The sequence below is a fragment of the Antennarius striatus genome, chromosome 15, assembly GCF_040054535.1.
Source record: "Antennarius striatus isolate MH-2024 chromosome 15, ASM4005453v1, whole genome shotgun sequence".
Classification (NCBI taxonomy): Eukaryota; Metazoa; Chordata; class Actinopteri; order Lophiiformes; family Antennariidae; genus Antennarius; species Antennarius striatus.
Window position 1 is genome coordinate 17,408,341 of NC_090790.1, and position 16,089 is coordinate 17,424,429.

The following is a 16,089-nucleotide window of genomic DNA, read 5'->3' on the forward strand; positions in this document are numbered from 1 at the left end:
TTGGTGAGAATCCTACCTTCGGTAGCGATGGCGGTGTTGCACTCCTCAAACTCAATGGGTCCTAACGAGACAAAAGGACTCATTTAGGTTCATTTGGCACAGAAAGGGTGAACGACCCACTGCTGGGAATGCTGTGAATGTACATCACGCAATAATCACACACCGATACACACGGCACAAACACGTTGGGAAAACACACAACATGCAGTCTGGCATGCCGTACAGGGTGTGTGTGTATGTGTCTGTGTACAAACAGGACTTGGCCGGTCCCAGGGGGCAGACAGGGTCAACAGTGGAGTCAAATGTGTGTCTGGTGGCCCAAACAGGGGCGGAACTCTCCCTCCAGCTCCAGAGTCTTCCTCCCATGAGGGGAGGAAGGGCCCAGAAGCCGGGGTGTTTGGCGAAGGGCAGGTACGACGACTTAACTGGGTTGAAACTACCCGCACGGGACACGCAACAATGCGCTAACCCTATTACAATAAGACAAACAAGTCCAAGATTACGTGCAGTTAAGTGTTTAAAGCCACATGGGCAAATCTGCTCCCGGGCTTAAGGGATGCCCTCCTCTCCTCTTACTTGGCATGCAAGAAGATGACCAGAAGACAACACAGGAACACAGATAATCCATTAATAACGTGGAATCTATCAGAGGTGGTGACCGTACGCTATGACCAGACGTGGATTTCCTTGAACAAACAATAAGATTGGTGACTTTGGACGATGAGAAAGCAGAGAAAAACAACAATGTTTACACCTAATTTACTGCTCATCACTTATATACCCTCGTCCTGCACTCTGTCACGCTCTTGTGTGCGCCTGAAGGAACACACATGAGGGCTTTTCAAAGGGACACACACACACACACACATACATTAAAAGCAGTAGGGAAAGCAGACATGCGATGGGTGTTCGTGTCAGTCAGAGACATCTAGGAGGTTAGGCTGGAGGTGTCTGCGTGATCTTATTATCTATAAATCCATGTAATCCCTGTGTCTGACTGTACATACACACTGAAGCTAGTTAGCCTCTATACATTCTTAATAATTGATGATCTGGAAGAGACAGGCAGATATACGACTTCTAACTCGCGAGGCTAAAAGCTCGCAGGATGAGCGGGAGGGAGGAGAGACGGGGCAGGACCCTCTGGCAAGATTTTCTGACAAGGCTTGACCTGAAAATAACAAAGCTAATGATATTTTAACTCAAAATGCATCCGATGCGGTCTCCCCAGAGGATGCCGGTCGTGAGCAGAATTGATGCATTGTTCGGCGTGTGCGACGCCGACTGAAGCGCAGGGAAGCGGCGAGTCACGAGAGGCGCGCATCACGCCAAGTGAAGTGGATAAAGTACACCAATGACCGATCTACTCTACTGTGCAATATCAGGGCCTCTTCACCGCCGGCAGAAGGGGTGGGGTGGGGTAGGGGGAGTGGCGGCACGAAACGACTTGTTTGCGTGCGCAACGTTCACGCCAAGCGAAAACAAAAATCGTCACGCTCGTGTCAAAGACGTCCTGTCCGGCCTCATCCGGTCACGGCGCCGATGCGAAACAGGTGAGAGCGAAGGTAGAGGAGGAAGCTCGCTGTGACATCACCGTTTATTAAACGCATCAGTGGCGGATGTTGTCAAACAAAAGAAATGAAGACGGACGAGGAAAAAGGGGGGGGGGGGGCGAAAATCACTGGAAAATTGCATCCTTTATTCGAGCTCCGTGGAAGTCATCGGCGAAAGCATAACGCGGTTGCATCTGACAATATTTACGCACCCCCCCACTGCAAAAAAAAGCGGTCCAAACACCAGAGACGTGAGTATTACCCTCAACGTGGGCAGACATTAAGGAACTGTTTAAACGTCTCCCAAACACACGGACGACTTTGTTTATTCAGGAGAAGATGTTTCTTCTCTTTCTCCTCTCTGTGAGGGAGGCATGCGGTCACGCATGAGTGGAGAATGTTTTTTTAAATTGCATATGCTTCACATGGCACTGGGAGAGGGTTGGGAGGGTGGGGGCACAGAGAGAGAGAGAGAGAGAGAGATGGGTGGTGGGGTGGGTTTGCGTGTCTGGCCCACCGCCAGTTGACAGCTCAGCTGGATATCGTTGAACACTCTGAACCCCCCACCCCCCCACACCCCCTTCTCATCCCCGCCTCGCAGCGTGTCACTTTGGGATTGTTTCCGCAATAGAAAGTTTATTCAACCTCTCTCTCTCTCAAAAGGCAGCGGACCGGCCATCCGTTCAGATATTTAATCAGGGGGACAGGCAGGTTATTTTTCTGACAGGCCCGGGGCTGCTGTGTAATCCCTAATGAACAGCTTGATACAAGAGGAATTCACTGACCGTTTTTTTTTGTGGGTTTTTTTTCAGCCTCAATTAATTCTGCTGTCCAAACAAATGAAGGCAACCCCTTCCTGGATGCAGCGTCTGGACACAGGGGTCACCGTTTGTGTACACACGAAACACAACAGAGGTGAACCCTTTCGGGATGACGGCAGGGGGGGGGGGGGGCAAACACGGCGACTGGTAAAGAAATAAAATATTTACGACGGCGCCTTAAACAGATTTCACAAAGTAAAAGTGTGATAGACGAGGACGCGAACAATCCAGCTGCTGCAAAGAGGAGAGTGATGGAGCTGGGGGGGGGGGGGTTGGAAGGGGGGGGGGGGTAAACGGCAGACCCCAGAGGAGTCTGAGGAGTATTCCCTTGATTATTGTGGCACGGCAAAGTTTACACAAGAGTCATTATTGAGTTCTGACCTCCTGGAAAGGTTGTTTCTGCCTTCTTAGTCTGCGAGCGCAGCCACGGCCCCCACCGTGTCACATGCTCGCTGGAATGCCGAGCCTGCCTACCTTTGCAGCAGATTACCACAAACCGACTCCGGCCCTCCCGCACTTCTAATTGCCCCTCTCTGCACACCCCTAACCCTCCTACGTGAGGCAGAAACAGGCGGAAGTGCCGACTGGTTTGTTCACACTCAACAGTTAGTATGAGGATAAACGACGGGGACTCACCTGGTCGCTCCTTCCCCGTTCCTTTGCTCTCGGACAGTTTTTGTAATAAACTTTCCACCGACGTGTTCTCAATGTTCCGCACAAACTCTTTGTGGACCTAAAAAATTCAAAGCAGTACATTTAGAAAATTTAAAAAAAAGAAAAAAAAAGTAAAAATCTTATTGAGAAATCTCTTACAACAGTTTTACTTTGAAGAGTTTTACTGTAAAGTAAAAAAGCAGAAAATTCACAGCAATACAAACCGGATTTACAGCTGATTTGTTTTAATTCACTTTGAGCAACACTTACTGTGTGAAAAGTGCTGTAGAAATTATTTATTATAATTATCCTTACTAAGTAAAATCCTTCCCCGCTGGAGGAGATGTATGTCACGGCAAACACATTTCCCCCGCTTTACTGAAGGAACCGCTCATCTGGAAATGAATATTTTCATTTGATGCAACTGAAAACACTCAGTAAACCGATATTAAACTGCTTTGACTCTCATTCCCTTCGGTTCTGTCGCACCACGCAAGGATTTCACAGACTGGAAAAAAAACGAAGCGTTCGTGTCGTGTGTTTGTTCAGACTTCCTGTATGACGCGCAGGACATGAGACATATGTAGTGTCTCCTGCGGTTCCTGCGTCTTCATAACATTTCTCTTTCTAACTGGCCTGTGGAGACAAGCTCAACTTCACTGTCGTCCTACGGGTGTCAGGTTGAATCATTGTTGCCGGCGCGGCGCCCAGATGATACCCTTTGGGCAGGATCAGAGGGAGGATAGTGTTTGTTTACTTGTTTGTTTTGGATGTGCGTGTGTGTTTACCGGAGGGGAAGAGAAAGCCGTGTATGGGCATGGGGATGAAGAGGAGCGGCTCGCTGCCGTCGCACCAAAGCATTTAGACGTGCGTGATGCTGTGAGAGCAGAGTGGCTCACACACACACACACACACACACACACGTCTCTGCCCTCTGGGCCCCCGTGGTGAGGTGGAGTGCATTAGCCTTCTGCGGCCTGGCAGGAGAGGATGTTAGGTGGGGGATGTGGATGAAGTCGGGTTGCCGTGGTGAGGAAGTATGCTCTGTGTAGCACACGCGATCTGTCAGGTGCTGTAGCTACGATGGGGGTCATCGACCTGCATGCCCAGCTTGCTCGCACACACGAACACACACACGCACAAACACACACCTCGTCCCACGGAGACTTTTGACCACATGCTCGCGCTATGCATCCGCCTTCAAGCGATCCTCACACACAAACGCTCGCTTGCAAAAACAAACACAAGCACGCAAACCCGACACACACACCTGCACTTTCGTGTGGTCGAAGCGGGAACAACACTCTGCACTTACAGTGTTGGAACGCTATTCTCCTCTACTGCATGTTTTTCCTCGTCATGCTTTTATTTGAACCTTTGTCCCCTTTGTGGGGCTCACACCTGAAGATCTGAAAATACCTGCAGCAGTGCTCACCCTGTGACCTCTGGTGAATTCTTGAAATGGATTGTTAAAGCTGAATATAAATATCAGTGACAAAGCATGAGCTGCAAATTTCGGTCCCACCTCTGCCTCAAAGACATGTGGTGATTACATTCTGAGTCTTTAAATCACCAGAATCTTGATTTCTAGGATCTCAGCTTGAGTGTTTCTGGTGGGAGGGTTCTGACCACAGCGTTTTGATTATGCTCAGCGACAGGCAGCGGCACTACCCATCTCCTTCTCAGAAAAAGGAGCTGTGGCGCTGGGTAACCTGTGGCAGCCTGTCGCTACGCATTTTTTCCAACTTGCTGCACGAGGTGCTGGCCGGACCGAGACGCCGACGGTGGAGCGGTGTCACCCTCTACGGACAAGAAGAGAATTACAGTGGTGACGACGGCGCTGGACAGCTTCAAAGGTGCTCGTCTTGGATTACTTGGCCTTAAATGTGAATGCTGAATGAATAAATCTCTGCTTAATATTAAATACTTAATAACACGGCTGTGACTGATGTTTGAAAGCCTCCACGGCTGGATCTAAACGCCGTGCTTTTTCCTTTGCTGCAGAAGTAAAGAAGCCAGTGCAGCACTGTCGACTTCTGGAGGTGATTCAGATCGGCTCGCAGGAAGTTTGGCTCATTTTTAATTGCTTTGCATAAAAAGGTCGGATGGGCCGTTTCCTGATTTTCAGCGAAACGATTAGCGCGATCAAAGACGACACTAATTGATATGACACGCTGTGAACCCGATGAGCGGAGCCTCGGGTCAACAAGACACCCACTCCACCCACAGGAATGTTTGAGCGTGCTTGTGTGTGTGTGTGTGTGGACTCACCTCTCCTATCTGAATGTGTGTTTCGTCGACAGACTGCGAGTACGACTGAATGATCTCCTTCATGTGAAGAATGTGGTTTTCCTCGATGTCTTGGAATTTCTGGAACACAGGGAAGTTGTGGAATGACGGCTCGACAAATCCGACGGTCAGTTGAAAACAAACGGCAGCAAATCCTTTTTATGACATCAGGTATTTAAATAAAATAAAGAGAAAACGCTGCCTCTCTTCCTTATTCTAATTGTTACTTCCTGTGTGTGTTTTGGTGGTCGAAGCTCCACTCACACACACACACACACAGCTCCTCCTATTGGATCCCAAACGAGATGCAGCAACAGAGGTTGCTGGCTTTGTGCGGCATGAGCAGCGCAGATCACGGCCATAAGTACTAGTTTTTACTTCCCTTTGAGGTTTACCAATGAGAATGACTTTAAATAATCATAAACCGGAGTAGCAAAGTGTGGCTGGAGAGGAAGAGGAGCTTTCCTAACCACAGACGCGCAGATGAACAGCATCGCATCGACACTACAAAGACGAGCACGCAACTCAAACTGCGCTTCTGTCGCCATAACAGTTAGCCTATGCTCGCACACGGACACACTCTGGCAAAAAGAACACACATGTCGTAGCAGCAGTGAAGTCAGAGCGCATCTGTTGAGTGTTTACAACTCGTGTCCACATGTGCTGCATTTGAGATGAGCCATGGATGGCGAGACAGAGGAAGCAGCGCCGCAACACAAAACGCTACGCTAACTGGAACCATCTCCGGCGGAGGAGCTGCTGTAGAGATGAATGCCCAACGTGTGTGGATCTGATTTTAATTTGGAGTCTCTCTAATCACATCTTCAGATGGATCTGATCAGGGGTTAAACAGCAGATGGAAAAACAAGATATGCAGATGATAAAGGGTGAAAAACATCCAGCATCACACACTAACAGGAGAACAGCTGCTGACAAAGTTGATCGAGTTCATTGGTGTACCTGCGCAGTTTCTGCCATCTTCAGCTCGAACTCGGACTTAGCTGCTGCGTATTTCTCCACGTACGACTTGTAGGCCTCTGTGGCTTTTTTTGCTTTCACTCCCGCCTGCAAAAACACATACAGCCAGATAAACGACGCTTGAAATATACAAATATAGACAGTGTAGCAGCCACGTCTGCTCTGGAATTAATTGAATGATCAGAAAAAGAAATCCCACCTTGTCCACATCTCTCTGGGTGGCGCCCTCTTTGCGGAGGCGCTCCTGCTCCACGGTTTTGGTGTTGTAGCTCTCCTTGGACTTCTGAAGAGCCTGAGAGGTGGTCTGGATGTTCTGCACGGCTTCCAAGGTTGGTGCCACCTCCTCTTTAGTCTGGAAGCACACAAACATTCTCCACAATCACAACAGGCTGACTAATGATGAGTGCACCTATCGGTCTATATTCTAGATCAATGTTTCTCTGATTCTCCATCCTCTTACCTTTTTGTGTGCTTTGGCCTGCTCCTCCACGTACTTCTGAACCTCCTTGATGAGTTCCTGCAGTTTCTTCACCAGCTCCATGTGACAGGTGGCCAGCTTCTCCGTGGAGCTCTTGAACACATCCCACACCGGCGCAAAAGTCCTGTCATGAAGGACGACACTTCAGCGGTTAGAACAGGAATCCCCACTGGCCTATTTCCTAGAAAACTAGAAAGCTGTGGAAACTCACCCAAGCTGAGAAAAGTTGCCAGCCGTCTTGGCAAGTTTGGTCATGGACCTGGCGTAGGACTCCTCGATAGTGCTCCTGGAGCAGAGCGAAAACACAACACACGCCCAGATTTTTTGTTAAAGCGCAGAGGAAACTGTCATACACCATTAAGGTACCACAATCTTATCTTTAAAGTACCTTTTCATGCATGCTTTAAGTTTTCCCAAAGTATGTGTATTAGAGCTTTGGCTCAAATCATCTCTGAATAACAGGAAATCATGGCCAGAAACACCCACTTAAAACCTGCACGATAAATGTTTGACCAGACGCATTGTGTGAGGGCCAAAAAAAAAAAGAGAATCTGTTTGCCCACGCACACACACACACACACACACACACACACACACACACACACACACACACACACACACACACACACACAGATGTGATAGATAATAAATTCATGACTATTATTATCTACCGGTAGGAGTTTGGGTTGAATGAAATACTGTGATCAGACGGGCCGGGTTGAAATAATGCAATAACAACTTTGTCCAGCAGGGGGAGCCACATCGCCGTTTTTCCCCGGGGAAGACCAATTCCTCCCCCAAAAGTCCGTGAACTCAATACCCTGAGCCAACCGACAAGGTTTGTGACACTGCGGTTCACTAGGATTAAGTTCACTTCCTGCCGTGCTGGAAAATTCGGGAAAATCCCATTTTTAAAATGGCCCTACACAAATTTAAAAAGCCTTTAAACGATACTTAAAAATCCAAAGGAAAACGCTGCAGTGTGATCTTGATAAACAAAACTGTTAATGAATCACTACCTGATGGATGATGTATGGATTCATTTGTGAATTATCAACAACATTCCTGCAGACTGCAGAGGCTGTTAATGCAATCCAGCGGTAAACCATCTACAAACCCACACCAAGATAAAACAAGACTTCCCCTTCATGGCTGGGGGCATGTTTTTGAGATTTTATAGATGTTTCCTCCCTGCAACATTAGTAAGAATAAACCGATACGGTTTTGTACGTTCATCTGCAACGGAAAAACATACCAGTAGATGTAAAGGTGAATCAATTACATACTTAACCATTTATTCATTGATAAAATTAACAATAATAAATAATCTTACCTTTCTCTGATGAAGTCCGTCAGCTCCTTGGAGGAGATCTGGCCATGCTTCATGTTATGGTAAAGCACGTCAAAGCCATTATTTTTTTCACCCTGCACGAAAGAGACGAACGGATTAGCCACCAGAAATTAACAAACAACAACAACACAACAAACAACAATATCTTCAGTTATTGATGGGATGTTACTGAAGACGCTTTTTCAAAAAAAGTAACGTTAGCTGCATGTCTGAGTTCTCGTTACCATGACACCAGGTCATGATGCTCAGCTGCGCCAATGCATTTAAGATGCTGACATACCTCTGAATAATTAACATGACTGAAAAATGTCAGGTTTACGTTTAAAACTGTCATAACTAATTTTATTTGACAATATAATTACAGAGATAATGTCTAAAAACTAGATTACTGCTATTTAAGGTGACAGACACAATAGACAAATGATTTAAGTATGTGGGATATGGAATTATAGATATGAAACAATAAAACTAAATAAAACCTCCAAACTGATAATATGAAAACATCCCTGAGTGTCATGACCAAACGGTAACAGACCCGTTAGTTATTCTGACAGCACGGGTACAAGTTTTATCACAAATATTAAAAACATTTTTTGTCATAATTCTTAGTGGCATTCTTAAGGCACTAAACATGGATGTAAAGACAACAGGCGAGTCAGCAAAAATGATCAAGCCTATGTAGATAAATCAAAAAGTTTATTACACATGATAAGATATGAATGTAAATAACATAACTAAGACAATTATACGACGCTATTATGACAAGGAGAAGGTGAATAAGGAGGAGGAGAAAAAGAAGAAGGATTACATATATATTACATATGATGAGTCAATATTAGCTTCGTTAGTAAGGGGTGTGCCAATGCTGACTGGCCAATAATTAACAAGTGAGTGCAGAACAGACGAACCGGAGTTGAGGTTGTTTCTGCTGGAAGTAATCCAACAGAAGGTGAGGATTTAACATTTAAAACAGAATTCCTCAAAGCAAATCCACAGGATTCTTATCAACACTTCAGACACGACTACTACTTGATGTGTGTCATCAACACACTTTCTGAACTTGGATATACGGAGTGGATCAGGTGTCATCCTGTGAAGTTACAGACTCGTGTTTAACAGTAATAACTACGCGCATTTTTGAGATGTTATTGTCAGGATATCTTCAGATTCAAACCTTAAGAATCACCTCAGCTCCAACAGAACAAAATACACAAACCGTTTATGACGACAGCAGCTGACTAACACATGAAATAATGGTTTTATTGCGTCATCTTGTAGGAAATAGGGTTGTGCCGGTGTAAATACTTTCAAACCGGTCTGGCCTTGAGTCACACCAGGTTAATTCATTGAACGTCACCAGGAAGAGCTGGTGAAATGCAGAACCTGAGAAGAGATGGCAGCAGATATTTGGGACTTTTCAGTTAATTCCTGCAAATGCTTCAAAATAAAAGCGTTGCAATCCACTGAAATGCTACATGTATTAGCAGTGAGTTACAGCAATATCAACAGGGTAACTATATGGGGGTTGAACCAAGAGAAGGCCAACGCAACCTGCACCAAATCATTACTAGTGGAGGTTCTCAGGAAAAACCCGAGATCACAGTAAAACACTCACAGCTACCTTGCGACTAGTGCTAACTCGCCACATGCTCGCCTTGTCCAGTTGCACATGATAATATAAATTCAGTCAGCTTACAAGAAATGAAACTGGTTCAAGTTCCTAGAACATCTAGAATAACTGAAATGAAGATGATGACACATGTGTTCTGTGGCTCAACTTTGTTTCGCCTCAGCCCTGAACTGTCAGAGACATTTCCTTGTTCCTGGATCCATGCACTGTCAGCAGTTTGATGTACAACACTGGAGCAGCCATGAACAAATTCAACTGGTTATTAATGAGCTGACAAACAATAAATGCAATTAAATCTATATTTACAGATGTGCTTCTTATTTAAAGCTATGATAATGGTGTAAACACAGCCGTGAGCTAGCTTGCGTTACATGACAAGACTATGGGTTGCTATCCCACAGAATTACATCATCTGGAGGTTATGCCAATCCATGAGGATGCAGATTACTGACTGTGGTTCTCTAATTACTGTTCTTGACTCACCGGAGTTGAATTTATGGGGCATTCTTTTTTTTTTGTGTTTTTAATCATGGCTCTTTACTTCCATTGCTGCTTAAATCAAAAACAATAATAATAATTTAACAAGTAACACGGTACAAACATGCAAATAAACACAGCGGTGTGTTTTTTAAAATCCTTTGAGTGTGTAAGAAACAAAAAGTGCAAGACACAACTTGCCAATCGGGTGACAAAACAGGGAAGTGACACACACGAGTGAGTGAAAACATACAGCAGCTAAACAGAGCAGAACAGCAACAGGAAGAGAGTCCATTCTGTGCAAAACCGAACTCATGTGGAATGTGATACGAATGAATACCAAATACAAATAAAAACAAATGCCGGAACCAGTCAGGGCTTTTTTGTGAGCTTACAATAGTGGAACAAATTCCAAAAACATATTCTTAAACAAAGCAGCTGATGAGAAGCTAAAGGCACAAATCTGAGCAGGAGGAGAAGTGATACCAGAGCGCTGCAGTCTGAACATTCATTGATGAAAGGCCTCGCACAGAATGTTCAATATTCCAACCACACATTGTGAAATTCAGAAGTGCTTATTTTGCTCTGATTTATCTTCAACTCTCTCCCAAACACAGAGGGGGTCGACATTCTGAGGTGTTCCTGAATGGCGCTGTGACAGACCACCAGCTAGTCTAGCTAAAGCTAATAGTCCTGCAGCTTCTGGCAGCGCTGAATGTGGACTAGAAGTCCTGCTGGGAAGTATACTTAAACTCATGCACTGAAAGGACGCTTGTCTGCAATTAAATGTTGGAATACATGGTCAATAATCAACTAAGATATACGTGATAAACAATGTGTATGACTGCAAAACCTGCAAGCTACCACATCTGAACTTTACCACCTAAGCTGCAATGATTAACCGTATTATCACTCAGGAAAAAAATAAATCAGTAGCTGCTTTGTCGTGTGTTGTGTTTTCACATGAAAACAGTAGAAAAGCAGTAAAATAAAATAAAAAATAAAGACTATCCTTCACCCGAAATAAAACAGTTGGAATATACTGTGTGTATATTTCATTACAATGGGCAGTAATGAAAGAGCCCATGTTTTCTATATATTCCATTTTTTTCTCATTGTTGTTTACATGTAATGAAACTAATACTATTTACAGTCAATCTAATTTCCAACACTTTCACATCCTACAATCATTCAGGCACAAACACTTTGAAAGATACAAGGAATTCCCTCGTAAGTCGATTACAGAAAATGAGAAATTTAAAAAATATCAGCTATCAGTTAGAGTTTCAAATTCATATTTTCTTTATGTCTTATTGTATTACATATGTATGATGTGTGAATTACGCACGCAAGTCCGGCATTTTTATTTACTGGTAGACATGCTTTAATATTTTTAAAGAACACCCGCCCCTCCTTTGTTCAATAAAGGTGGATGGCGAGGATTTCAAGCTCACCAGCTGCCAGGTGACCAATGTGCTCAATGTCTGTTACAAGGATATGTGTGCAATAAAAAGGATTTAAGATACAAGGGAGACTTGTTTAGCACATAATAAATATTACACAAGACTGTTACTTTGCATGCACACAATTGATACTGTTGTAGCAGTTGCAGCAGAAGGGACATAATAAGTTCATTCCCTACATGTTGTTGCAAAATTTACCTTCATGAAATGATATCGTCTATCAAAGGGAAAGGGAAGTAAATATCCGGAACAATGGAGTGTGCCTGAGCTGACGTGACTTCTTTTTTTAGATTGTGAGTGCTCAGGTAGAGGCAGTGCTGAGAACAGCGACTGCACACAATTACTGTGGAATTCAAGATCCTTCCTCTCAAGACAACTCACAGACGGCGGCCTCAGACAGCAGGATGACATCAGAGCATCTGCCCTCCATCATGTGACTTCAAGAGGTCTGGGAGCGGCGCCTTCTCAGACCAACAGCGGCAGCCCATGCGGCGTATTTACGCGGCGGGACTGGATCCGTTCGCACCGCAAACATCAATGTGGAGTGCTTGACAGCTGCTTAGGCTTTAAGACGTGAAATTACGTGTTTGGCTGCTGCTTAAATACACAGAACAGATTAGTTAATTATAAGTTACAACCTATTCCATTGCCTCAAAACACATCTTAAGAGGTCTGGATCACAGGTCATAAACATCCACCATGAGGTGAAATTTCTCTTTCAGGCACAAAGTCAATGTAGACAAAAACCTTTTCACATTAGAGGGGCGGGGGGGGGGGTTCTCAAGTGTTGCAGATTCTCATGGCTCTCTGCTGTGATGACACTTTTGTTGCAAACCTGTGACTTGCTGATATGAGCAAGAGCTTCCTCCACGAATAAAGATACGAAAATTAACAGAGTTGTGAGTCTGGATTCAACAGCTGAGAGGAAAAGTCTTGCAACTGTCCATCGCTTCTTGTCATTTCAGTCTACACATGCGCGCGCATGCACACACACACACACACACACACACACACACAAAATACAGACAGCAGGGAGAAGAACATTATCTTCAGGCCGTTAGCAGCGTCAGCACTGTTTGCTTATCACACTGCCATCTTATTTTCCCATGATATACAGGAGGCTACATTAACCACCAGCTCAGGATTGATGTGAAGTAAAATTAAGCACATTCAGTCAACTTCCCACTGCTTTTATCTACCTGAAATGCTAATCTGCTGCCTAAGATTGCTCAGTATTTTTTTGGACTGTATGTGAAAAACTTCATAACTAGGAAACAATGCAAGAATCTGATGCACATAGAAAAAAGGGGAAATCGCATTCAGAGATCTGCAAATAAGCCGAACAAAAGGAAATGTTGCAGCCAGCGACGAATCAGATGCCAAGTCAGTATACTTCTTAGTTTCTAAAGAAGTTCTTTGAGTGAGCAGCGCGCTTGTCTTCAAGAAAAACGACTGAACACATCAGGAACATCCAGACACCACAGAGCAAATGTAGTGCTGCATAAAGGTTCATATTCAGCAGCACAATGAGTGTGTGTATGCGTGTGCTGGTGGTGATGATTTGTAGTCAAGTCAAAAGGGAAATGGATGAATCTCCTAATGCCAAGTGTGTGTGTCCTGCATGTTAAACACACAGCTGATGTTTGCCATCACTGGATTCTCTTGTGCCTCACTGCAGGGCACAAAGGGCAGATTGAAGAATCGGGATTGACTCAGTTCTCTTCTTCCATTTAATTAATACATTTTCCCTTCAGAAAAACACTTTGGAGTTAACAGTATTCCCACCAGCCTTCACTACCTGTGGGTGACACTGAATCAAGCTAAAAATTAGAGCATCAGCATTTCCCGCCCAAGGGCAAGGAGAGAATGCAATATGAACGGAGGTCATTTATAGCTGAGGAACTGGTTTACAAATACACAACAACACTGCAAAATGTGATAAGCAGAACACAACGAGTTCTGCTTTGACATATCAGCACTACTGTACATCCGTGCTGGATGTAGAAATTGTTCTGGAAAATGAAGCACGACAAATGATGTCCTCGGGTATCACTGGATGTTCTGAAAGGATCTCAAGCCGATCCTGAAAGTCCACCGAGTACTGGTTTCAGAAGATGTCCTGGATCAATCTGGAGTGGCTGTGACAATTGCCTTACATGAATCCTAAAGAAAATCCAAAGGCCGATGAATCTCATAAACTTAGCAATATTACAGAGCTGGATGTCTTTGTCTAAGAGGAATGGGCCAAGATTCTGCCAAAAGCCAGCATCTGGCTATGCATCATGTTTGCGAAAAATGACAGCAGCAAAGAGACGCTTATCTTTAAGTGGTTGAATAATTCTGAGATTGCAGTATCAGGTTATTATAGCCTTGTTTTATTTGATGAAAAACATTTCTCATATCTGTCGTACTTGTTAATTAACGTGGTTATTGTTCATATGTGGTTTATTTTTTTTTCCAGTAAACATTATACGCAGCTGTCATAATGCTGCTTTCACTAGCATGGCAATCCTAAGACAGAAAATACTTTGTATGTTTATGAGGGAACATTCGGTTAAAACATGTCCCGTCTTTGTTGCTGTGCTAATATTGCATAATCAAGTTATAACACCAGTTATGTTCAGTTTTAAGGACATTATATCTACGGCTTGTGTGTCAACTAGTTAGATGAAAGACAAATCAGTGACTAACATACAGCCTACTTTCAACCTGCTGTAACACAGCCACGTCAAATCAGGAGAGAATGGACTTTTCGACAGTAAATACTAACAGCTGACACACCGTATTATTAATACACGCAAGACCGCACCAGTTGTATTAGTATGACAGCTACGTTTCTTTAGGCGTTTGTGGCTAATTTCATGTTTTAACGCTGTTCTCTAACTTACTAAACATCTGGGCTCTCACTGAAACTTCGTGACGGAAGAAAGTGACGCGTCCGGCTGAGAGTTTTGAGTGACCGCTCACTCGACCAATGGCAGTCAAGGAAGCGATCATAAACGTTCCAAGCGAGTATGAGATAGCCAATTAGTGGAGGCGGAGGGTGGAGTCCTTTACGTTTTCAAGTTAGATAGATACACAGAGGCCCAAACCCCGGGCTGGCAAAATAATAATCAGGGAGAAAACTAACGATAGCCGGTGTACTGCTAAAAGCGAGTATGGCAGCAATGGACGCCGCTGCTTCAGCGACAGCAGGATCACGAACCATATCTGTCAAATTATAGTTGTTTCACTCTGCTACAAGAACATGATAGGGAGGGAACACATCAAGAGAATACGGAATGCCACTATCAGTAATTAAAAATTACCTACCCAGAAATTCTCCAGGAAGTAGGGGGTTATCATCTTGTCCACTCCTCTTCGGCGCAAACTTAAATTTGTTGTAATGCAACTTTTAAAGCGTAAACCATCCACCGTCGTCCCCCCAGTTTCTGCTCTATCTGCCTTTCTCCGTTTTCCTCTTCTCCCCACCTACAGACTCCACCTCCACTCGGATGTTCCGTGGGTTCGTTCCCGTAAAACAGCGCTACCAATGGCGGATAATGACAGCGGTTACTACGGCAAACGATCCGCCGCCGCCGTCTGGGCGAGATGCTGCCTTCAGGTGCATCACGTTCAAAGCCGGGGTTGTCACGTGACCAGCAAACTAGTTTCCTGTACAGTGGAAAACTGACTTTCTCATCCGCGCGTAATGCCCCAAGAGTTGTTAATAAATGACATATAAAACAACATGTATATAAAATAAACGAACACAACATAGTATATCTTTATGGACAGTTATTTACACCATGTGCAAGATGGGGATAGCAGCAGAAGGTTGAATACAAAGTGCCAGTGGTTGAACTTGGGGGGCGTCAGTAGCTCAGTCCTCAAGGTCCACTTCCGGTGAGACCGGAAGTGGACACTGGGGACCGGAAGTTGCCGGTTTGAGACCAAATATATGCAGTGTGAACTGGCAGTTGGGGGGACGCCTCCTCATGATGCTGACCACCTCTGGTAAAATTCGCCACATCCTCAGTTAAACCGATTGTACCATTCCACCGCTGTAGTAACATTACCTATGGATATGCCTATGAACAAGTGGTTCGTTAATTTTTTTGTGCGTTCCCTGATAAATCTGATTAAATGACTTAAATATTGTCTTCTTAAAACACTTGCCTAAGTAAATACAAGTAATAACATTTATTGCATCACTGTCAATTCTGAGGTTGAGTAAATTTCCACAGTACATTTAATCACAGTGGACCTGCTGATTTGCACTGAGGGGTCAGCTCACAGATGTGGTACTCATATACGATTATGTTTCTACCTCATATATGTTCTTGTTTGTGGATACTGCAAATTTGCAACAGGAAAAACATCACAAAATTATAATAAATACACAAATGCCCAAGA

The 16,089-nt window shown here is 44.3% G+C and overlaps 1 protein-coding gene across 7 annotated transcripts in view; it reads right to left on the reverse strand.

Moving 5' to 3' along the window:
- Positions 1-15,268, reverse strand: part of fcho2 (FCH and mu domain containing endocytic adaptor 2) — a 29,114-nt gene extending 13,846 nt beyond the window's left edge. For 2 of the 7 annotated variants that reach the window (XM_068334122.1, XM_068334121.1), the window contains exons 1-9: positions 15,007-15,268; positions 8,107-8,198; positions 6,985-7,059; positions 6,756-6,897; positions 6,495-6,647; positions 6,278-6,382; positions 5,300-5,398; positions 3,011-3,107; positions 17-61 (exon numbers count right to left, since the gene is read on the reverse strand). In XM_068334122.1, coding sequence (XP_068190223.1) covers positions 17-61; positions 3,011-3,107; positions 5,300-5,398; positions 6,278-6,382; positions 6,495-6,647; positions 6,756-6,897; positions 6,985-7,059; positions 8,107-8,198; positions 15,007-15,039 — 841 coding nt within the window. In that variant the 5' untranslated portion in view covers positions 15,040-15,268. The remainder of the gene's footprint in view (positions 1-16; positions 62-3,010; positions 3,108-5,299; positions 5,399-6,277; positions 6,383-6,494; positions 6,648-6,755; positions 6,898-6,984; positions 7,060-8,106; positions 8,199-15,006) is intronic. The other 5 variants (XM_068334124.1, XM_068334123.1, XM_068334125.1 and 2 more) reach the window with 4 other exon arrangements.
- Between the last annotated feature and the right edge of the window lie 821 nt (positions 15,269-16,089).